A 25,367-nucleotide genomic window follows, 5' to 3' on the forward strand; every position below is an offset into this window, starting at 1 on the left:
AAATCCCTTCATAAAAAGAAGAATGTCTTTCCACTCCTTGGATTTTAAACATATAGCACATTTCTTGCCCTGTTGTCTGAAAGATAAATGTAAAATCCATAAAATTCTCCTTTCAGAAAATACTTAAGATTGCCCCTTGTTTACAAGGAACAAATTCAAAGCTGATATGACATTCATATCATTCAATTTGCAATCAAACTGGTCTTCCTGTTGTGAATTTGGTACTGAGGTGCTCAGCTTATTGGATGCTACATTCAGAACAGCAGGGTAGTCCTGAGATGGGATGAAAGCTGAATGTACATGTACATGTACATGTGTTTAGATGGTGTTCTTGCTTCAGAAAGGTTTTGAGCTGGAGTCTGTAGCAAGACGGGAGACATATGCTTCATAGATGGTGTCCAGGAATGAGGCATCATTCTGTGAATCACAGAAAAAGAGAAACAACCTATTAGAAGTACAGCAGCAATCACAGTCAAACACACTATATATATTACCATTCAAATGAATACTTTTATCAACATTGCATTAATCAAGAAATTCATAATGTTATATACAATGGTATACACTGATAAAAAAAATCAACATATTAAAATGATTTCAGAAGGATCATGTAACACGGAAAACTGGAGTAACGACTGCTAAAATTTCAGCTTTACCATCACAGAAATGATACAGATATGTTTGGTTCTGACCTTGATAAGGTGGAGCAGTGTGGCCTGTAGCTGAGTCTTGCTAAGTGCTCTAGGTTCAGCTGGTTCAGCTTCTGCTTTTGTGGCTTTAGTCTGGGTGAACACGCTGGGTGACAGAAGGAGGGTTGGAGCTACAGTTGCTGGGATACGCTGTGGTGAGCTCACCTGCACCCATACATATTAAATCACAGGTTATAGACAGGATGTTGATGTAGAATGGCTTCTTATTTATTTGAGAGAAACATACAGGCGACACAAAGATTTATTTTACCTGTGTCGAATTAGTTTTGCTGAGACTGGAGCTGCTGGTGGTCAGACTGGGCTGTAGGAGCTCCTGAAGGGGATGGAGCTCTTGCGCTTGCTGTACCAATGTAAGCCTCTGCAGAAGTTCATGTGGCGACACCACGTTCCCTGCCACTCCAGCAGGGGGTGCTTTATTTGGAACATAGAGCAAGTGCTGAGCCGGGGCTGGTCCTGAGGCTTTAGCCTGTGGGTGGATTTGGGGGCCCACCACACTTTCTCCCTGATTTAACTGTAAGGAAGGCATCCCCAGAGTCCCTGCCACAGGAAAAGGGTTCATTAGCAGTTTTTGTATTGGGTCAGGCTGGTTCTGGACTGTCCCGTTTTCACACCGACGGCTCTCTGGCGATTCAGACAGAGGCTGCAGCAGCGAACCAGACATGAGCTTGTGGATGGCTGGACAGTGCTGCGTAGGGGTGTTTGACACCACAGCGCCACCTGCGGGTGAAGGGTCATCGTAAGATAGCGAGCGGGCCACTGCAGATCGTGTTGGACCCACCCTGCTGGCAGTTGAGTTGGGCTGTGGCGAGACAGAGTCTGGTTTTGACTGAGCACCAAACAAAGTGACAATCGAGAGGGGCTTTGAGTCCATCTCTGGATCCTGAGAAAAAGCAAAAGTTAATATTACATTTATATTATGCCTGCTGTGTCACAAACATGCTAAGGTAGAGTATTCACACCTGCTGTGTTTGTCCCTGAATGTGTGCATCCTGTGCTGGTTTGAGGGGAATGGGTTTGATCAAATGGGGGTTTCCATAGATGACACCACCACTGCCAATTTCTTTCGGCTCGCTGAGTTTTCCCTAAAAAGAAAGAAAGAAAACTCAAGTAGGAGAAATGTATGGTGCACTGGTGACCTCTAGTGCATACGAAGCACCTTAATACTTGGCTCTGTTATTAATTAGTCACCCTCATGTTGTTCCAAACCCACAAGACTGCATAGAGAAAACCAAAATAACATCTTTATTTAACAATTTCTTTGTTAAATGCCGTATTAGCGTGTTCACTAGAGTACCATGACGCATGGGTTGCTGTCTATAGAGGCTCAGATTTCATCAGAAATATCTTAATTTGTGTTCTGAAGAGCAATGAAGATCTTACAAGTTTGTAACGATATGAGGGTGGGTAATCAATGACAGAATTTTTATATTTGGGTGAACTATTCCTTTAAGATGTGTGTGTCACCTTGTCATAGTCATCTCGTGCTTTAGTGAGCATCTGCATTATATCCACACCCTGCTCTGCAGATCGTGGAGAGACAGAGGGAATTGCCATTTGCGGCTGTAACTGCTGTAACTGCTGTTCCTGACTTGCCAAACTGAAAAGCATAAAGAAAGAATGAGTGCATATTTGTGAGAAAGTAAGAGTTGAGGATGGAAAACCAAAAGATTATAATGACATTTGGTTTTGTTAACAGCTTTTGAACATCTGCCAAATGGAACAAAGCATTAAAATACTCAGAGTGTTTCCTCTGCTGCAAAAAGACCAAAATAACAAAGACAAATTGTACACTTAATGTTGGAACTTCTTGTGACGAGATAAAAAGATAGCAATGCTAAATCAGGGGTGTCCAATTCTTGTCCACTTTTCGGCAGACTTCAGCTCCTGTCCTAAATGAAGACACTTGAACCAGCCAATTGTATAAGGGCCATTCTACAAAATTGTGTCTTTTTTTTCAAAACGTTTTATTTGTATGCCAACTGTTTAATATCAAAGGTACACATTTTTAGTAACTGTGCAGTTAATTCTCATATTGTATTTTCAAAAGGTTTTGGAATATTTGTCCTCTCTCCAAACTACCGAAACAGTTATAATAATTTTATTAGAAAGGTTATATTGTTTATTGCTTACATCTACATTGCAAATATTTTTTTTTGCTATTTTATTACAATTTTTTACAGAGGTAAGTTAATAACAATTACATTTTTAATAATAATTTAAGTGTAATTTATGAGATTTGTTGTATTTTGAAACTAATTTTTTTTGTAAAAGGCAAAAAGATGATCATACTGATTTTAAAGTTAGGGATTCATTAGTCTGAATATATATTTAACCAAAAACTATCATAACATCTTTAAAATTTCAGTATACTTAATTTCTGACAAAACATCCCATTTTTCGGTAATGACTGCACATTTTCAGTGACAGTAATGCTGTAAAACATTACAGAATTTTAACATGCATACTAAAACATACTAAAATACAAAGAATTTGCAGAGCTGTACTAAAATTTTATGAAACATGAAAGAAAGATGTCACTACCGAAGAAACATGTCACTACCGACATGCCAAATAAAGAAAGATGTCACTACCGAAATGCCATCAAATGTTTCCATAGTGACTGTTTTGGTAGTGACAATTTAAGATACTTTTGAACCTAGTTCAAGGACACTTATCTAGCACAGTTCTGACCAGTTATACACATATAAAAACTAAATGTTATGGAATTACTGCCCAAAAAAGTGTGCTTAACTGCAGAAAAAAAAGGTGTTCGGTAGAGGCATTCTTGAAGTTTTTTCAGACTTTTTAACATATTTACCTCAAAATGATGGGGCCTGATCATAAATGTAGGGATGTAGTTAAAATCAGTCTAAGCTAATCCACTAAAACATACACTGTTTCGGCAGTGACATGAAAAATTCGGGACACATAAGATTTAACATTAAGTTCACAAAGAAGATATAAAATAACTTTTTTTTGTAAATTTCACTTTTTTAAAAGAACCTTTTGTAAGATTATTTCAATATAATTTTCATAACTTGAAATTTAGGGGTTAGGGTTTGGGACAGTCACCTCCCAATTGAAAGTACCCAATAAATTATGATTTTATATATATTAGGCTAAGCGATATTTTAAATATTACTGTGGGTTTCAACAGATAATAGAAGGATCCTAGTAAACATCTAAGATTTGAATACTTAAATGCTTTTTAAATGTGTGTTTCGGTTGTTGGACAGCACCAACTATGTAGAATGGCCCATAACTTTTGGGCATACAGGTGTGGGCCTCCATGTACCTGGGATTGCATACCTCTACACAAAGTCATACAAAGACAGCAATTTTCTATCGCATTGTCCTGACTGGTTGAAGCATGACCAGTGTAGCCCGATTTAGGAATGGATGAATCTCTGAATGAGTAGACTCTTGTAATGAAGTCTTAAATCAATCTAAAATGAGTGTAATTTTAATTATCAAGCACATTCTAAAATGTTATGATTCCTCATCGAAGTAAGAGTAATCATTAAAGGAATTAAGGAACTGGACTCATTAAATAGAATTAGAATCAGAAACAAAAAATGAAAATTGTAGATGGAGGAGAAACTCACTTCTTCATGAGCTCCGCTATACGCTGACAGTCTTCTTTATCATAGAACCAGATGCCGTAGATGGACACTGCCAAAAAACAAAAAACAAAAAAAACAACAACATATAAACACATTAATATTAAACTTAATCAAAGATGGAAATACAAACGTTTAACACAGCAGTGGAAAAGGAACACTGAAACCGACAGCATACATGCACTTACAGTGCCATCATACATACATACACACACTTCACTCTGACATTCCTTTCCCAGAAAATCCAAACTCCCAAGTGCCCCAAGCAGAACTGGAGCCAACTGTTGTGCCAGGACACCAAAATGTCTTTAAAGACCAAGATGAAGTCTTCAGATGCTTGTATCAACAGTCATGGTTGTTCTAAAGAACAACCGTATTAGGAACAATTAATAGAGATTTCAGTGATAAGTTCAGACTGTGGCTCCTCATGAACTAAACTTAGAGCCTGGTGCTGACAGCTGAACAGGACCTGTTCCATTCACCTCCAGAAGTAGCAGAGAGATAACAAAACCCAGGGCAGTAAAGGAGAAGAGAGAGAGAAAGAAAAGGCTGGTGCTATATCCACAACCGTTCATTCTCAGAACAGAGAGCACCACGCGGGTCAGCGCCTGGGGAAAAACCCCAAACAAAATCCTGCCTGGGAACCGAGGAACACAACTCTGAGAGAGCGAGAGCAAGCAGGGGGAGGAGAACAAGAAGGACAGAGAGGGATAAGAGGACACTGCGAATGCTTTTGAAGTTGAACTTAGCAAAACACAACAAAGAGAAAAGAAATACAGAGACCCGAACCGCACACCCTCACTCGTGTCAGACAGAGTGCAGAAGCATTCGCTACATGTTTTACTGAATGGAGTGGAATCCACACACGCAGTGAGGAGACGGTGAACTTTTGACCAACTTCAAACAGACCAAAGCTTCAATCAGCCGAGGATTCAATCTCAGAAAGAGAAAAAAAAGAAGATGCTGCGGGGGCTGTTCAGTCGGCGCAGGCTGAAGCACGAGCGACTGGAGGAGGAAGTGGAGGTGCGGTTCAAAGGGAAACTGGTGTCGGAGAGAGAGCTGGGCTACACGTACGTACGGCCAGGAGGTAAGAGCTTTGTATACGCAACAGTCCGGCTGAAAGTCTCCAGCTACACAGTCACAAATCACAACCACAACACTGCGTTTGTTTAAGAGACGAGCTGACAGAGTCCAGCACCCTCTGAGTATGAGTAAAAGCGATGTGTTAAGATTGACAGTGTAGGTCTTACTTCCTGTTGTCTGAAACCTTATTAATAGTGTTTGTAAAGGCACTATTATTGGCCAGACAAGTATTCAACTAGTAACTCTTGCAGTGTTTGTGCTACAATACCTCAAATTGTGTGGTTTGTTAAGCAGAGGTGTACAATAAGTCGCCACACTTTGTTTTCATCTCCTGGATGATCTAACACAGCTGTTCTCAATTCCAGTCCTCACGCCCCACCGCTCTGCTTATTTTGTGTGTTTCACGTATCGCTTCAGACGTTTGTTCTATTCCAACGTTACTGCCCTTCGAAGTGGACATCACAGGATATTCCGCCATTATTCATTAGTTCGAAGCGAGCGTATGTGTTCCATTTGAAGGTCATTAATGCGTTCGAGACGTAAATTTAAAATGTATTTATTTACAGATGCATTTATGTCACACTTCTCTAGTAAGTTTCATCTGTGTGTGAAGACACATGCGGTGGCGTAGCGCAAATATGTGAATGAATGTTTCGAAGTGTAGTAAACAGATTTCCCCCGCTCAGGGAGCAGGAAGCAATGAACACTGTGCAGGGACCATGTCAATCGGAACACAGGTCCTGCACTGGGTTCACTTCTAACGAGCTGGTTATTTGAATCCGGTGTGTTAACTAAGAGAGACATGCAAAATATGCAGAGCGGTGGGGCGCGAGGACTGGAATTGAGAACCGCTGATCTAACAGAAAAAACATTCCTCAGACTTACATTAAACAAGTAACAGGAGCCATATCTAGAAACCAGAATAGAGTCCTGCAGGAATGAGTACAAAACCTGGCAACGCACTTCCGGTTCCTTCGTCCAAATGTCAGTGGGTATTTTTAATAGGATTTTGGTCAAATGCCTAAAATAAGGTCTCAAGACATTTCTGTGTTTTGTTCTACGACTAAAAGTACACAAGTAATATCCCACTTGTGATTTAAAGGAATAGTTCACTCAAAAATGTAAATTCTGTCATTAATTACTCACCCTCATGTGGTTTCAAACGCGTAAGACCTCGTTTATTTATCTTTGAAACACAAATTAAAAGATCTTTCATGAAATCTTTCTGATTCTGCATAGACAGCAACGCAACTGACATGTTCAGGGCCCAGAAAGGTAGTGAGGACATTGGTAAAATAGTCCATGTGACATCAATGGTTTAACTGCAATGTTATGATGCTATGAAAATACTTTAACATTTAACATCTTCTTCTCTTCCGTGTCAGTCTTCGGCACGCATTCATGACTTTACCTTAAATAAAGTCGTTATTTGTTTTCTTTGCGCAATAAAAGTATTATTGTAGCTTTGTAACATTACAGTTGAACCACTGCTGTCACATGGACTATTTTAACAATGTCCTTAATGTCTTTCTGGCCATGTCAGTTGCATTTCTGTCTATGCAGGGTCAGAAAGCTCTTGAAAAATAAAAATATCTTAATTTGTGTTCTGAAGATGAACGAAGGTCTTACAGGTTTGGAAGGACATGAGGGTAAGTAATTAAAGACAGAATTTTCATTTTTGGGTGAACTATGCATTTAAGCTTTTACGTGTCTTGAAAATGATGGCTGACGGAGACATTAAACCGTATCGATATCACAGTAAAACGTATCTGTTACTAGTGATTATACTATTCTATTATACTTTGCAAACTATTCTACCTCAATTTTTTTTTTACTTTCAGATTTTGAATAAGAGTTTTTGAAGTCATGCTACCATGGTGTATTTAGTTTATAGCCTAAATTTTGTTTTTTTACTTATGGTGATTGTATTTAGATTTCAAAATTCATGAATGTTGTGTTCATTTGTGAAGATCTTCATAAACGAAATGTGTATGCATTTGTCATTAGCATTTGTTGCTCACAGAGTTTATTTTTATCTGTAATAATCAATGGAAAAGTCCTATTGGCTTTTTGTTTCGAGAACCAGGGTGATACTAAATTCAGTGTTTGCAAACAGAGATGACTTTTTTGGGGGCGGAGCCTATCTGGTGGCAGAAAATGCCAGTTTCCAAGTGGCAGTCTATGGAAACCATGGAATAAAAGAATTTAAAAAAAAGGTACATTGGAGTTTATATTTCAAAATTCTGAAGTTATTCTCACAATTGCAAGATTATATCTCACAATTCTGATAAGAAAAACCCATATTTCTGGCTTTTTTCCCCCTCAGAATAGACAAACTCGCCATTGTTGAGTTAAATCGAGTTATAAAGTCCGAAATACGAGATATAAACTTGCATTTGTGGGAAAAAATCAAATTTGTGAGATAAAATCCTTATCAGTTCCCTATGAACTGCACATGTGAATATGTGACACTAAACCACAAAACCAAATTGAGATTTATACATCATCTGAAGGCTGAATAAATAAGCTATGCATTGATGTATGGCTTGTTATGCTTGAACAATATTTGGCCAAGATACGACTATTTGAAATCTGAGGGTGCAAAAAAATCGAAATATTAAGAAAATTGCCTTTAAAGTTGTCCATGAAGTTCTTACCAATGCATATTACTAATCAGAAATTAAGTTTTGATATATTTATGGCAGAAAATATACAAAATATCTTCATGGAACATGATCTTTTCTTAACATCCTAATGATTTTTGGCGATAATTTTGTATCATACAATGTATTTTGTGCTATTGCTACAAATATACCCATGCTATTTAAGGTTTTGTGGTCCAGGGTCACATATGATGTAGACCTATTGTTTGAATCAAATTTATGCTTTAGAAATAGAGCTATCATAGCAGGTTTTATCCATAGTCTGTCCATTTAAACATCTGCGTTTAGCTTAAAATGGGCTCTCTTATTTTCTATAAAATTAATTTGCATTCTGATTCTGACATTCAAAGGCACAACAATACATTTTTTTCTCTTATTCCATGGATTTACCCATTTCCCTCCACCTGTTACCAGTGTTTTTCTGCCACCACAATGCGCCTGCAGCTGCAAGTGACGTAATTGGTCTATATTATTGAGAATTAAGGCTGATTTTTGCCCTGATTCACAGGCACATGAAGTTGCCAAAGGACAGAGTCAGTCTAGAGATTTGAGCGGACAGATTCCACAGAAAATCTCGTAGTGTAAGAGGGTCTTAGACTATGATTCCATTCAGTCGGAGGATATCAAACGTTTGATATTTTGAGCCAATTTTAGAATACATTGTTTTGTTTTAATTTGTCAGGTGTCTCCTAGCAGCAAGGCGCAGGTTTGTTCTGATCGGAACAACTTTAAAGTATGGTAGTGTGCAATCCTAAGTCATTTAGTGTTGTTTTTTTACTCTGTGAATGAGTATTTTAAGATCTTCTCAGTTTTTAAAAGTCATGTAGTTTATTCCAGCCTTTATTGGTGGGCTCTTTTGACTGTAAGCAACTGCCCAGAACACCGTAGAATGAGCCAGAACACCCTAGCGATTGCATTACAACACACTAACAACCACTTAGAACATCTTTACAACCACAGAGCAATGCTATGGCTACCACTCAAAACATTGATTCTACAATCGAGGCGGCGAGTTTAATCAGAGACAAAAACCCACTCTGTGGCAAAATCTTAAGTAAAATCATCAGCCACTAAAATCTCACCTACATTTGGAAGCAGCCAGGATAAATGCTCCCGTCAGTCAGTTTGCAGTATCACAGAATTTCACTGTCACTGCAATGCTCAAACATCAGTTTTGGACTGGCTGAAACATCAAGATCTACAATGATTCATTCAATCAGCCTGAAGTACTTAAGGCTTTTCCGCATGTACTCTATTTGCAGGTCTCTTTATCATGAATTTCCTTGGAAGTCTGTGCATGTGTGCGTGTGAGAGAGGCTTGTTATCTAATCAGGATTGGCTGGTCGAATTTGGGATGTTGGCAGGAAACTGGAAGAGAAACACACACACTTCTCTGCACCATATAAGGCACTGTGGCTCTGGAGCCTCTCATGCAGGCACGCCTGCCAGGGATCTCTGATCTCACACACACACAGACGCCAGTCTGACAGCTCTCTCAATTCAGATGCATTTTTACTGCTGTTACTTTTAGGAAGGATGCTCACCCTGTACTCCCTGCGCTGTTTACACCTGGTATTAACATCCGTTTCAAGCGATCCATTTGACACTGGATGCTAAATACATACCTAGATGGGGTCCAAAACATTTTGCCATTAGCACAGTCTGCACACACCATCCGTGTCCAGACAGATTTTGTGTCTGTGCAGCCGTGTACATGGACAAGTGAGTGATTTGAGCCCTTCAAAAGCAATAGAGCATGGCGCTTGCAACACCTAGGTCATGGTTCGATTCCCAGGGAATGCATGAATTGATCAAAAAAAATATTCTGATGAAAAGCAAAATGTATAAATGTGCAATGTACATTCAGGTTTTTAACCCTGTTTGTTATAACATGATGATTCAAAGTATTCCAAATCTGCATACTTTTAGCTATGTGTGCAATACTATACAGCTGTATGAGTTTTTTTTTAATTTACTCTATAGCTTTACTTGCACAAATAGAGAAACTTACAGCGAGCGTTCCTGTACAGAAGAAATGGATGCTGGAGCTGGAAATCTAAGTCTTTAGTGATGGGTTCGGTCAGGTTGTCCATGCTCAAACGATTCAGGATGGTAAATCCGTGCCGGGGGGAGGCAAGCCTGATGGTACAGAAAACGGACATTAAAACTCAAAATATGAGTGGGAAAATAAAGCTTATGAGTCTGAACGACCTAAACAAATGTGAGTGGGTGTTTTGCAGTATTAGTGCAGTCAGGTGAATGGTGTTATATTAGAGGGCTGAGGAATAGCATGCAGGCTGTTTCTGTGACCCTTAAAACTGCATTAGATCTTTAAGGATGTGATTATGGACATACAGTTGAAGTCAAAAGTTTACATACACCTTGCAGAATCTGCAAAATGTAAATTATTTTAGCAAAATAAGAGGAATCAAATAAAATGCATGTTATTTTTTATTTAGTACTGACCTCATAAAATACATTTACATATAGTCCACACAAGAAAATAATAGTTAAATTTATTAAAATGACCCAGTTCAAAAGTTCACGCACACTTGATTCTTAATACTGTGTTGTTACCTAAATAAACATATCTGTGTTTTTTTTTTTTTTTTTTTAGCTCAGTGATAGTTGTTCATGTGTCCCTTGTTTGTCCTAAACAGTTAAACTGGCCACTGTTCTTCAGAAAAATCCTTTAGGTCACACAAATTCTTTGGTTTTTCAGCATTTTAGTGTATTTGAACCCTTTCCAACAATGACTGTATGATTTTGAGATCCATCTTTTCACACTGAGGACAACTGAGGGACTCATATGCAACTATTACAGAAGGTTCAAACACTTCTGATGCCTCAGAAGGAAACCCAAAGCATTAAGAGCCAGGGGTGTAAACTTCTGAACAGAATGAAGATGTGTACATTTTTCTTTTTTTGACAAAAAATCTTTTTTTGATTTAGTACTGCCTTTCAGAAGCTACAGAAGATACTTACATGTTTCCCAGAAGACAAAATAAGCTAAATATAACCAGATTTACCCTGAAATTCAAAAGGTTTTTAATGTATTGTGTTTCTTTCTAAAGCATTGGTGAGCATTTGAACCTTCTGTAATAGTTGCATAATAACTGCATATCAATGTAAACTTTTGAACGGGGTGATTTTTAAAAATCCAACTATTATTTTCTCTCGTGAACTATATGTAAACATCTTTTATGTTAAAAATCTTATTCAGGTTAGTACTAAATAAAAAAAAAAATAGCATGCATTTTGTATGAACCCTTTTTATTTTGGTAAAATTATCAACATTTTGCAGATTCTGCAAGGTGTATGTAAACTTTTGATCTCAACTGTATGTGTGTGTACTGCTTCACTGTATAAAACATGAGGAAAACTTACAAACCTGTTATAGACAAACAGAGTTCCCTCCACATCTGTCTTTTCCTGACGAAAAAAAATTATGTATTTATATTTAACTTAAAACAAAATCCAAATATTTCTAGAGTAGTCATTAATCTACCTATTCATTAACGGTCGTTAATGGTGTTTATATTATTGCTTACCCATTCATTAGTGGTGTTGTTGAAGGTGTAAAGTGCTACTTGGCTGGCCAGGTCTGTGATGCTGCTGATGTAGGGGTCGAGTCTCTTTAGGGCAGACAGACTCATGGATAAACAGCTCCCACCGCCAACACCTGTGATTGCAGTCATGGCTCCAATCCTGTTCTGTAAATAAAATGAAACAGATGCCCAAAGTTACTAATTACTAAAAAATTCAGATAAATATACATAAATCCTCTATCTGAAATTAGTTTCAGTATATAAAAGGAACTTTTCCACTGACCTAGTTGTCTCAATAGTTATATAAAATTCAAAAAGTAAAACAAACAGGTACACACACATTTAAAAATTTCATGAAGGGCTGTGAAACATTCATAAATTAATACAATAAGTAAGGCTTAAACAACGTTAAAAAATAAACGATTCAAAAGCTAATGTGAGTAGCAAGTGTTCCTATGCTGTTGCGAAGTTGTTATTACTGTTTGACCCAACCCAAAAGAGCCCAAACCCAAACCTGTATTTTGTTATAGCCCCTAGATTTTTTTTTTCGGGTCGTTTCTTCATTGTAAGTCGTAAATCTGATCGCTAGAAAACTATTAGTACCGTAACACAAACTCTGCGGGACGTTTTTACACACACAAGTTTGCTACTGCGGGTTAGCGGCATGTTCAAATCCCCAACCGTGTAACGTTATCAACAATAGTAATACTGCTGCTTGCCACTAATAATTAAAAATTTCATCCCTCCATAAGTTTACAAATGAAATAACTGAGGCCTTGGTTAGCCACTGCTTCCCTGTTATAGATCGGACAGGAGTGAAACTTACCTGCACTTAAAATACCGTACAAACCCTAAAATTCCTTTAAAAAGGGATTCAACTCTGTAAAACAGAACTGAAACACTTTAATTCTCGTTCCGGTCTCTTGGTGTATGTTTTCAATCTTCTGCAAACCAATAAAACATGAATATATATCTTTATTTCACTTCTCTAACTCCTTATCGTCTACCGCTCTCGCCATGTTTGCGCTGACAACAAGACAGAACGTGTTGAGCGCTGAGTTTGCGCGCACACAGGAAAAGTAATCGAGGAGCCTGAATAACCGATGAGCCTGGAGTTCCGCCTCCTGCAGCTGGCTTGAGCTGCTCACCTGAGACCTGCCAGACCTTTAATTTACATCATGGTCATTGATAGTAATGAAGTGAGCTGACGCTGCAGGGTTTGGTTTGTGCATTCAGGGGAACACTTGAGGATTTGAAAATCGTGCATTTTTGCGCTATTCATCCTATGGTAGGCATTATTTGAGGATTTAAGTTTTTGTAATTGTCTGTTTGTTTGCATATTCTTTTTAAAACATATTTCGTAGTGCAGAGGACTTTATGTCCTGCTGCAATTTTAACAGTCAAACCTCTCTGTTTTACTGTAATTTGGTCCCTTCGAATTTACGTTCCAAATGAAATGAATAGTAAAATCACATGATCAATTATTTATTTTATCTTACTATATGCCCCATATTATCCGGTGCTTTTGACACTAAAAATATGTGCTACTAGACGAATATTTGATTTTGCATCATGCTTTAATACAACATACACAAATACACTGCTGTTCAAAAGTTTGGGATCAGTAAGACTTGTAATGTTTTTTAAAGTCTCTTATGCTCATCAAGCATTTATTTGATCAAAAATACAGGGAAAAAAGTGATATCGCAAAATACTAATACAATATAAAATAATGGTTTCTATTTTAATATACTTTAAAATCAAATTTATTTCTGTGATGCAAAGCTAAATTTTCACCAGCCATTACTCCTCTTCAGTGTCACACAATCCTTTAGAAGTCATTCTAATGCTGATTTATTATTAGAATTATCTATGTTGGCAACTAAGTACAGCATTTATTCAAAATATAAATCTTTTCTAACAATATCTATAACAAAGTCTTTGCTATCACTTTTGATTAATTTAACACATCCTTGCTGAATAAAAGTATTAATTTCTTTCAAAAAAGAAAGAATAAAAATGTACTGACCCCAAACTTTTGAACAGTAGTGTGTATTGATAGAAAATATTTCTATTTTAAATAAATGCTGTTCTTTTTCACTTTTTTTTCATCAAAAAATCCTGAAAAAAAGTATCACAGGTTCCAAAAATATATTAAGCAGCGCAGCTGTTTTTAGCACTGATAATAAATCAGAATATTAGAATGGATTCTGAAGGATCATGTGACATTGAATACTGGAGTAATGATGCTGAAAATTCAGAAAAATAGAAAAACATTGTTTTATGTTGTGATAATATTTCACAGTATTATTTATCATTTTTTTCTGGAATTTTGATCAAATAAATGCATTCTTGATGAGCAGTAGAAACTTCTTTAAAAAGCATTAAAAATCTTACTAATCCCAAACTTTTGAACGACAGTGTATGTGCACCCTTATATAAAGGTTTCAACAGGAAAAACCTAAACTGAAGTGCCCTTGAGCAAGACACCAGGGTTGCTTCAGGGTGACTGTCGTATTATAAGTTGAGTAGTATTTTCCAAGTCAATTTAAGTGCATCTTCTAAAGCACAATTTAGTCAACGACACTGTACTCATTTACCACTAGAGGGCATCACTATACAATTACTCGTGATTTATCATCGTTCTCGGTAGGATTTCAAACATATTCCACAGAGCACAGTCTATGCAGTTTTTTATGTTGTTAAAGTCTTTGTATGTACATATTTGTATGTTTCAGCTGGGCTGATCAAGTCTAAAAAAGTTAGACTTGATCAATTAACATTTACTTAAGACCTAAAAACCTTTACATTCAGTATGCTCTTTATAAATAAGAGTCAGTACAGAAGAGAAGAGGATGTGCCGCCTGATTTATGTTTAGTTAATTGGTTAATTATAGTGTTAGTAAAAGAATCATGTAGCCTGTGGCTGTAGAGCACGGCCACTGCTGTGTATCACATTTAGTGTGCTGACAGAGACATGATTCGTCTTGACATTTGAAATGTGGGTCTGGAAGCTGGAAGGAATTTTGTCATCTTTGAAGCAACACATTAACCAGTTTTCCTTCTGTACGGATGCCCGTGATTCTTTGGCTCCCTGGATTCCCAGAAGCTCATGATTACAGGGTGGCACTTTGTGAACATTTCCTCTGTGCTTTGTGTAAACATACCAAAGTTAATCAATTATTTGAGGATGCTGAAGGGAAATCGCTGACCTCTGTCATGAACTTTTGTTCAAAGCCAAATTCAATCAAAGAACTTGGCCGTAGCTTGAACGTCCATGAGCTTGTTTGTCATTCATCCGGAGGGACGTCGTCTGAAAACCTGCAGTTTTGAGTGCTTCGTGATTCTTCTGATTGAAAATTCAAAATCTGCAATTCTGATGCGGAGAGAGTGAAAGCTCGAGTGAGAAATGATATTCTGGGGGCAGGGGATGTCTCTTGGGACATGTGAAGTTTTCTCATGGCTGGAGGGAGGGACCAGGCAAGGGCCTGCTAAATTCGTACTAGGCCGTTTGCTGATGAAAGATTCTCAGTCGTCTTGCAGAAATTCCCAGGCCCCATCGTCCCCTTTAGAAACTTAGCTTGTCCTGCCATGAGAAGATCAGGCTGGTTAAACCCCAGCTGAAGGGAAAAATCAGCCCGACACCTGCTGCTGGGGACCTCAACGTTCACCCCAGAAGTGGCATCCCCCGGCAGGCAGCAGGAAGTGGCCAATGTCTAAACGTGGTGCATGGAGCCGTGACTGTGAGCGTATTTACGGCAGATCGGTTGTGGTGCAAATCATCTTCTGACATGATTCCGGACTGTGAAAGAACTCGAATGGGTTCCTAGTCTGGCTACGCTTCACTGTATTGGAGCCGATTCGCCTCGATCTTCCCAAGTTTGCTCTCTCTCCCTCAAGAGATAGAGCCCGTGTGGAAAAGTGTGGAGGATTTATTCTCCTTTCTAGCGCAGTCACATCTGGAAGCAGTCAGGGAGTCTACAGGGGAGGGGGTTTGGTCGTCAGATCATTGCAGAGAGGCTGGTGGTGTGCGCTCTCTCTCCGCAGGGCCACAGACTGACTACTCCCCTTTCTCTCCAATATGGACTGGACGCGGCCGATTCTGCACTCTATTTCCTAACGAGGCGCGACGCAAACTACGCCTGTTGTGGAACATCTCAGATGGAATCGATCATATGTGAAGATTGAAGCCCGTGAGATCTGGAATATACACACCTTTTACCTTTTGCTGCGCTTTCTGAAACGGTCTCTGAAACCGACGCCCGCTTTTCCTGCGCTCCTTCTGGTTGTTGCAGCATCCCTTTCAAACCGTTTCCGAGCGAATCGCGCCGATTTGATTATCGATTATCAGCAAGCGGCGCTGGTATCATGTTTCTTAGGTAGGGCCCGGATGTTCCAAAGATGCACTGGTTCGTTTTCTTAGGTGGTTCCTGCGATTATCCTTTCCTGATCTTTAGCTCCATAATGGGGATCAGGTAATATTAACTAAGCCGCAAGAGAAGGAATATCTTACGCTTTGCGTTTTTCATTTTTTCTTCCCCCTTTTTTCTTTCATTTCTTTCCCCTGGGTTGTTTTTTCCTACCCCCTCCTTTTTTACAACCTTTTCTTCATTCACCTTCGGATAAAGCTGGACCACATATATGGTAAATGAAAGCAAAAACATGTACATACCGGAGGACACCCTTGAAAACCATCAAGGTAATTTCTCTATTTGTCTTCTCTCTGTTTGGAAACTATGTGTGCGTGTGCCATATGGATGTATTGGGGGGTGTATGATGATTGTGTTGGCATTATCATGGGCATGACGCGGGGGTGTACCCGAACCCGAACCCTTCCATTTTCAAACACACTATGCGCACTCAAATCGCCGATCAACAAATCTCAGGAAATCTAACCACTCAGCTATTTTATTATTATTAGGATTATTTTGGAGGGAAAAAAGCCTATATGTAGTTGATGAACTTGTTGGATGCTGCCACGGCTTGATCATGTATATAGATCATGTGGCCAGAGACGCGCACACAGATGTCAATCGATTATCCTGTCAGCTGCTTCAGACTTAAAATGGGCTTTTAATCATTTTGTGCGGCCAGACTGCATTGATCACAGTTCCAGCAGCTCAAATGAACTCGGGTGGTGGCATCAGTGCATCACTTTCCAGTGATTATTCTGTTCAGAGCATCTCAAATGGTGAAATAAAGATCTGTCAGTCATTCTAGCATGCATCTGTTGAATTTCCTTTCTTATCAGACAGCTGGTGTGGCGCAGCAGTCTCCACAGGTTGTGCGCCTGCGAAAAGCGCGGAGCCTCACTCTCTTCCCTTCACCAGATCCCCCTCCATCCAGGGCCTCCAGCCGTCGCCTATTGGCGCCGTGGCAACGGAGCTGCCGACCCATGGCAACAGCGCGGCTCGCGATAAGCCCGCTCCCCGTGCGCGCACCTGCCGCACCTGAGTGAACAAACGCATCCGAGCAAAGCCTGTAAATTGCTGTCAATAATGTAGCCCCGCCCCCTCAGGCCTACTGCACATCTGTCATGCAAAAAAGCTAGTTGATTATGGCAACTGGAATAATGATGTTTCTGTGAGGGACACTGCTGCGTTTTCATTGCCCGAGAATAAACGCAGATAAACTCTTTGTTTGGTATTAAAATAGAAGCAGGGCGACAGTGATGGGAAAAGGATCCCGAATCTAATTTTAGATACTTTGTTTTGGCAGCTTTGGCTGTAAATGTTTATCTTTGATCAGCATGGCTTTGTTATATATTCAGATTTGCATTTTACAACTTTCCTTTTGATAATGAACATCACAACAGTTTCTTATAAATCTTCTTAGTAATTGTTTGCTAATTAGAGAAAAGTTTTGCTTCTAATGACAAACAGTACTTTTCAGAAATTGTAAAATGATAATGAAACTCACATAAGATTAAAAAAAAAACTAGACTGTATGACCAGCAATAATACACTACCAGTTAAAAGTTTTTGAACGGTAAGATTTTTTATTTTTAAAGACGTCTACTGCTCACCAAGCCTGCATTTTATTTGATCCAAAGTACAGCAAAACAGCAAAATTTTGAAATATTTTTACTATTTAAAATAACTGTGTTCTCTTTGAATATATTTTAAAATGTAATTTATTTATGTGATCAAAGCTACATTTTCAGCATCATTACTCCAGGCTTCAGTGTCACATGATTCTTCAGAAATCATTCTAATATGCTGATTTGCTGTTCAAGAAATATTTATCATTATTATCAATATTTAAAACCGTTTAAAACATTTTCTTCCAAGATTCTTCGATGAATAGAAACATCCAAAGATCAGCATTTGTCTGAAATAATAAGCTTTTGTAACATCATGCACTATACCATTTAAAAGCTTAGAGTCAGTATACATTTTAATTTCTATAAATTTCTTATAGAAATTAATATTTTTATTTAGCAAGAATGCTTTACATTGATCAGAAGTGATGATAAAGACATTAAAATGTTACAAAAGATTTCTGTTTCAGATAAATCATGTTAAACTTTCTATTCATAAAAGAAACCTGAACAAAAAAAAAAACTGCTCAGCTGTTTTCAACATAATAATAAATGTTTTTTGAGCAGCAAATCAGAATATTAGAATGATTTCTGAAGGATCATGTGATTAAAGTACTGATGCTAAAAAATTCAGCTTTGAAATCACAGGAATAAATTACATTTTAAAATATATGTAAATAGAAAACAGTTATTTTAAATAGTACAAATATTTTAGTTTTTGCTGTACTTCGGATCAAATAAATGCAGGCTTGGTGAGCAGAGGAGACTCCTTTAAAAACATTAAAAATCTTAATGTTCAAAAACCTTTAACTGGTAGTGTATATATTTTATATAATCCTGTGAGACAGCAAAGGAAAAAAGAGGAGCCAGCCAGGCAACAATCAACAAGCACAAAAATAAGTGAGATTGAATCTAAAGTGTTATACTTTATAAGATGAAGAAAAAAAAAGGGACAAAACTGTTGTGAAGTAAACAAACTTAATGCATCCAGGCCGACAGGTGTCAGTATACTGTGGAAATCCACTGGCACTCTTTAGTCAAATAAAAGCCAGTTAAATTTGAACAAAAACCTTTAACATTATCCCTCTAAATGATTTACCCAACCTTTAGTAGACCGCATATTTGTGTCCTAACAGAGCAGGATCTCCGAGGTGGCCTGTAGCCCAGCAGATGTTCATGTTTGTGTTGTGTTGTCGTCTACCGCTGCTGACGAGGGTTGGCTTTCAGGTAAACACAGCCTAAGTCAATCACAGGTCCAGCGCGGAGCGACGTATCGCAGCCAAACATGAACCTCTTCTGCTGCACAAACACTCAAACAGCAGGAAGATGGAAAGCATGGTTTGCGCACTATGATACACCGTCACTTTCTGGAATGTTGAATATGACTCATGAAGTGCCTGAATGTTTGTGTCAGAACAAGCAGTTACTGAGACTCACAAGTGTACACATTTTGTACGATTTTTGTTATGCAGACGCCTTTAACCAGGGTAAAAGTGCTGAATTAATGCGTTGATGTCATGGCAGCTGTATGCTGTGATGTAACGATGTCACTGAGTTCTCATTATGATGTCACTCCAGTCATTTACAAAGGCTTTGCAAGATTTTCGTTTGTGCATTCCTTTCTCCTTTTCATTCTTTTTCTCCCTTGAAGGTTGTTGGTTCCCTTAATGCTCATTGATTGGTAATGAGGGTCGCATTATCTGGCGTCTTTCCTTCTTCGGCTTTGTGCCAGGTTCATATGACAGGTAATTCCGATCATTAGCGAAATTAATGTTTATGATAGATTTCAAAATGTCTGACGAGCCTCCAGGAAGCCATCTCGGATGACTTTCTGTCTGACGGGCGCTACGTCTTGGACTTTTTCTTCTTCCTCGGGGCAGTGTCCCGAATGACGGAGTGGTTCTTGCTTCTGTCACTGTCGAACACAAGCAGGTCACCAAAATCCCACGCAAGTGTACCCAGGTTGCTAGTTCCCTGGAATCTGTTTGCTAATGTTGTTTGTTCAAAGAGTATTTAATGTTTACTTAATGAATACTTAAGACCGCCAAACTTGCATCAACATAAATCCTTCGCGAGCGAGGTGAAGTCGGGGAAAGTTGTCGGTTTGTTTATTGCCGTGGCTGTGGCTAAGAGATAGTCTCCAGTTTCTTGCTTTCCTCATTTGACTCCGTCTCCTGACTAGAACAACTCCTCATTCACTCATTCACTTCTGAAACTTAATTTCAGAAATATATCTTAGGACGGCCAATTAATGAGGCCGCGTTGCCTGCGAGACTTCTCAATCGGCAGAGCAGTTGGTGCTGGTCACTGTGGGATTGTGGGACAATCACAGGAGTGCGTTTGGCCTCAGCAACACTCGGGACTTATTAGCTGTCTGTGAAAACAGGCATGTTGAGCACAAATCATCCACTCTCGCCTTCTTGGGGGCAGCCGTGGCCTAATGGTGAGAGAGTTGGGCTGGTAACTGGCAGGAATTGAAGGTGGGGATTGTGAATGAACAGCGCTCTTTCCATCTTCAATACCATGACTGAAGTGCCCTTGAGCAAGGCACTGAACCCCCAGTTGCTCCCTGGGCGCTGAAGCAATGGCTGCCCACTGCTCCGGTGTGTGTTCACAGTGTGTGTGCGTGTGTTTGTTCACTTCTCACTGCTGTGTGTGTGCACTTGGATGGGTTAAATGCAGAGGGCCAATTTCGAGTATGGGTCACCATACTTGACAATACGTCACAACAACAATTTTCTGCCTTACATCAGTGCTTGCCTTTTCAGCCAGTGTGCTTTCATACATGTTTACTGTAGTTAAATTGATTGTTAGCCTGGCTAACGCCAGACACTTTATGACTTCGTCATGATTCATGGTCTGGGAACCACATGTTAATTTTCTCGAATTTGAGGCGTGGTTTACGAATGCCCAGAGCTGTTTATTGGGTGCTACGAATGTCTATCAAATGTGCCTGTGCGTAGCTCATAGCCAATCGTTTCAATCATACCGGATGACATACAGAGCGATGGTTTAACGCCAAAAGTTGCTCTTTTTTCAAAATAAACTTGCGTTCTAAACTACTTAGAACACTATCTAAGGGGCCGTTCACATGTCGCGTCTTTTGCGCGCTAAAGTTCGTTATTTCAAATGTAGACGCGCGGTATGCGCACGCATAATGGAAGCGACACGGTTGCGACGCGCTCGCGTTTTCCATGCGTAAGCTACAGAGCGGTTTAGAAAGGAAAAAGCGACTCACCTAGCGTTTTCCACGCGTTTTTAGGCGCGACATGTGAACGGCTGCATCGAATGATAACTTGCTGTCATGCTGGATCCATAGTTATAAACAAACTGCTTCGGTGAGTCGCATAGAAGGCGTCATCGTCTTTCTGCTCCCTCCCCGTTCTGTGATTGGTTCCCTATCTGAGGTGAAAATTTGGTCCATGGTTTCCATGCTACCTTCCAGCGTGAATAAAATCGCGCTACGCGGAAGGCAGCATGGGGACACCCAGGCTAATTGATTGTGGCATGTTACTTTAATATGTTGGTAATCACACGCCGAACACTGTAAGTAGTCATTTAGCAAAGGCTTTTATTCAAAGTGACTCACAGACAGTACACTTGTTGCTCAGGCAATCCCCCTGGGGCAACCTGAGGTTAAGTGCACAATGGTGATACCGCATGGTTTGCTTCTAGTGCACCCAATATTGTCTTTACTGTGGAAAATAGTTCTACTAATCAGTGCAAATATAGTTGATTCTCTGGATTTTTTAAATGTTTTTTCTTCTTTAGTGCTCTATAATTTTGCCAACCCAGGCTCGTGAAAATGAATGCCTCTATATACATTTCTGCAGCATTGTAATTACATACCTTACTGCACAGTTTCAAAGTGAAATGTTCAGAGTGGCGCTAAAACCAGTTCAGTTATTACGTTGGTACAGGCACGTATTGCTGCGTTTTTATTACGTTGCTTGAGATACGTTTTGAGGCTGTTGAGAATTTAAGTATCTGGGGAGTGTCGTTAAAGGTTAATGCTTTAGTGTTTTGTAAATATCCCAAACACCAATATTTTGAGCTGTTTTGTTGAACCATAGTTTCACTGGGTTCGTATCGGAGCTCTTCATCACTCCAGTACAACGCCGTATCGGGTGAGCTACCGAGCAAACCTACTAAGTTAAAAAACTCACGCATATGAAGCTGTATATGTGACAGCAACGTTCAAAAGTATTAGTTTTCAAATTGCACAGGATGTTAAAATTGTTTTGAGGTCATAACATAATATTCTGCAAGTAATTGTGTGAAAATTAGGCTGAATTAATCAAAACTCTGTATCTGTAAATCATACTTTTGTGTGAAAAGGAAAAGTTGTCAGAGTTTTACTGCCTCTAGTGTTCATTTCAACTGGAAACTGCAGTGATTCATACACATAGGTACTGTTTTTTAGTTTTGCAGAAATCTATATAGAAGCACGTATTTCCAATTTGATCACTATGAAGTGATTTTTACCACATTACCAGGGTGTTGTAAATGGTTGCTTACTTGCCCTGCAGTGCTGCTTAATGAAAGTCTGGTCAGATATACATTACTGATAAAAGTTTGAGGTCAAAGGTTTTGTTTGTTTTTTAAAGAAATTCATAGTTTTTATTCAAAAAGAGAACATGAAATTGATCAAAAGTGATAGTAAAAACATTTATAATGTTAAGAATGATGTGTTTTTGGTAACTGCTACTCTTTTAATCTTTATATTCATCTAAGAATCCTGAAAAAATACCACAGTTTCCTTACAACTATTCAGCATCACAACCGTTTTCAACTTTGATAATATTAAGAAATCTTTTATGAGCAGCAAATCAACATATTAGAATGATTTCTGAAGGGTCATGTGACACTGAAGACTAGAGTATTTGAAAATGTAAATATATTTAGCAATATTACTGATTTTACATATAAATGCTAAATGGTTTTATAAAATAATTCAGCCTTGTTAAGAACCTTCTTTTAAAAAAACATTAATAATTCTGACTGATACCAGTGGTAGTTTAAAAAAAAGAGGTGCTAAAGTCTGATTTTGTGGTGGCTGTGCTTTAAAATTAAATTATTATAATCTTAATTCATATGATGAAGGATTTGTCGGACAGTAATCATTGTTAAGTAGTACTGTAAGTTAACCATGCTTGCTTTAAATGTTTGAAAATGAATAACTGTTTAGAAAAATGTCGAAAATGTAGAAATTTAAATTGAGAAAAGTAATCAAAAATAATTAAATGTAATCGGTTACATTAATTGAATGAGGTAATTGAAATATTTACACTACTTATTACAGTTTAAATAGGGTAACTTGTAATCTGTGTAGCTCTTTCCTTCAATTCAAATCTATGGATTTTTTCATTTTTATTTATTTCTTTGGCCTGACAAGTGAAAGCTATGAATTTAAACGCTTGAAAAAATAAAAATGGCACACTCCTGAAGTTATATGAGTTATAATAATTTGAGTTACAATGTTTGTAGCAGAAAAAAATGTTTCATAGTTTACAGTGTTGGCAAATAACTTAGATGTAACAGAATTACGTAATTTAATTACAAAATAAATGTAATTGTAATCTTACATTCACTGAGAAAAGATGTGCAATTAAATTATAGTTACTTATGAAAATGTTAATGATTACAACAGGAGGTTACATCTTAATATTTTCACACACATACAGATTTGATTGATTTCTTTCCAAAAGTGCTCTAAAAATATGAAACACCAATGTTTCAGGAATTTAGGACACAGAATAGGACACGTCTATTTAATAACTGTTTTATTTCCTATTTGGGTTTATGCGTATGTGTTATTTTTTAAGATTAAGGTTTAAGGTTTTGTTTTAAAGGCATTGTTAGATGCCAGTGTTTCCTGGCATAGCTATGCAAAAATTTGATTTCGTAAACAGTTCATAGCTGTTAAACTACAGTCAAACGAAAATTTATTCAGACACCTTCAACATTTCTGACATTATCACAATTTCTTCATTATAGTTTAGCAAATGGTAATAAAATATGATAAGAACACGGAGTTAAACTGTGTCAGAACAAATTCATCTTGATAATGTCAGATAACTTAGAAAGATATGTAATGGATTACAATCAACAAAAAAATCTGACAACTGTTAGTATGACAATATTTACACGACTATTAATATTTTGTTTACCAGTTTACAAGCAATGCTTAATTTTGTTCAGTATGTGGTCTAAAGAGGTCACCTTAGCAATTTTGGGTCTCAAATTTTGATCAATTTCACTGGTAGTCCACTGTATGAAGAATTTTGGGGTATAATATGTCACAGTTGACTTTATTTTGCTATCCTCACACTTACATAAATGAACCATAGTGTACTGCACCCACTAGTAAAATATATAAAACAAATTATATCTGGAGTCTGAATAATTGTTGGTTTGACTGTACTGTATATCTTATTTTTTTAAATCTGTATTTAACCTCAGAACAATCTCAAAGTAAAAACAGCTAAAAACATTAAAAAACATGCAATTATTATCATTTTAATTCATGTGATGAAGGATTTCAAAATAAAGTTACTGTAAAGTTAACCCTGCCTGCTTTAAATGTTTGAAAATGAATCATTTAGAAAAGTAATCAAAAAGTAATCTAATGTAATCAGTTACTTTAATGAAGTAATTGAAATAAACATTAAATTTTAACTTTTAATCTGTAACCTATTATATTACTTTACTAAAGATTAGGGATTTTTCACATCTCTGGGCTCCTTAAACACATAAACAACCACATAGGCATGCAAACACGCATTCTGCATGTTTGATGTGTGTACACTCCACCCAGCTCATAAAACTCCTATGTATGGTCCTCCTCTCCCAATCCCAGTGTTCAGTGTCACATCCAGAGCAAGTAGGACGCGTGAATGGATAAGGCAGCAGATAAATGGAAGCATGACAGACTGCATGAATAAATACGTATATGTTAATAAAGCAGAAAACAGCTGTTTGTGACACATTGGCACCGCAGGCACCCTCAGCATTATGGGAAAGAACCAAAGCCCCCCGTTAACATGTGAGTCAGCAGCGGGTCACGACACGGGAGTCTAATAACCATCTCTCACTCCTCTGAACTACGGTCCCCTTAGCAAAGACTGCACGAGTGTGTGCGTGAAAAGGTCTGGATTGCGCTAAACGAGTTGCGACTGGTCGTAATTATCACTGTAACGTCAGTTCATCATCTTAATATTTGATCAGTAACAGTTTCCATTTGAGAAGCAGCGTTTTGGGGGGGGAAATACACTTTCTAAATCTGCCACTTCTTTTAAGTTTGAGTAAAAAGCTGCACTTTCTCGTACTGTATTATTATTAACACAAACACAAACTGATCATTTCCACTTGTTTGCTGTGAAGAGCTCACATGACATGTAATATCAGTAAACTAGACTTTTGTGGAAAAAAGTGAGTTGTGGTTAGCCGTGCCATATTTTTTCTGTGTTCTGTTGTGTTTCGAGTGGTTGCTGGGTGTTCTTCTTACCAGCCCACCCCCAAGGGTGACCAGACATCCTGATAAAATCATGATGACCCCTTTTTTACGTATTACAGTCAGGACGACATTTTTCTGGATAATTAGTCCTAGCTGTGTTTGATTACTATAAATAAACATTTTAAACTGACATCACAGTGATTCATCCTTTTTTCCTCAGAAGAAACCAGCACCAGTGTGATGTTTA

General features: G+C 38.1%; 2 protein-coding genes across 2 annotated transcripts in view; one reads left to right on the forward strand and one right to left on the reverse strand.

The window, feature by feature from the left end:
* Positions 1 to 336: 336 nt before the first annotated feature.
* On the reverse strand, positions 337 to 4,905 carry dcp1b (decapping mRNA 1B). The gene is made up of 7 exons (XM_073837779.1): positions 4,800 to 4,905; positions 4,316 to 4,382; positions 2,175 to 2,307; positions 1,670 to 1,792; positions 961 to 1,590; positions 693 to 854; positions 337 to 417 (listed from the first exon to the last, which is right to left on the reverse strand). The coding sequence occupies exons 1-7, from the start codon at positions 4,903 to 4,905 to the stop codon at positions 337 to 339; spliced, it is 1,302 nt and encodes a 433-aa protein (XP_073693880.1).
* Positions 4,906 to 5,290: 385 nt separating this feature from the next.
* The window catches only part of cacna1c (calcium channel, voltage-dependent, L type, alpha 1C subunit), a 140,453-nt gene continuing 120,376 nt past the window's right edge, over positions 5,291 to 25,367 (forward strand). Inside the window, exon 1 of the mRNA XM_073837781.1 lies at positions 5,291 to 5,417. Within this exon, the coding sequence (XP_073693882.1) occupies positions 5,291 to 5,417 (127 nt within the window). The remainder of the gene's footprint in view (positions 5,418 to 25,367) is intronic.

The sequence above is a fragment of the Garra rufa genome, chromosome 4 (genome assembly GCF_049309525.1).
Source record: "Garra rufa chromosome 4, GarRuf1.0, whole genome shotgun sequence".
NCBI lineage: Eukaryota > Metazoa > Chordata > Actinopteri > Cypriniformes > Cyprinidae > Garra > Garra rufa.

Coding starts and splice junctions, on each gene's coding strand:
- dcp1b (XM_073837779.1), bottom strand. CDS start 4,905: ATGAACGGTTGTGGATATAGCACCAGCCTTTTCTTTCTCTCTCTCTTC. Junction 2,308..4,315: donor ATAGCGGAGCTCATGAAGAA/GTGAGTTTCTCC, acceptor TATGCTTTTCAG/TTTGGCAAGTCAGGAACAGC. Junction 1,591..1,669: donor TTCAGGGACAAACACAGCAG/GTGTGAATACTC, acceptor GCTTTTTCTCAG/GATCCAGAGATGGACTCAAA.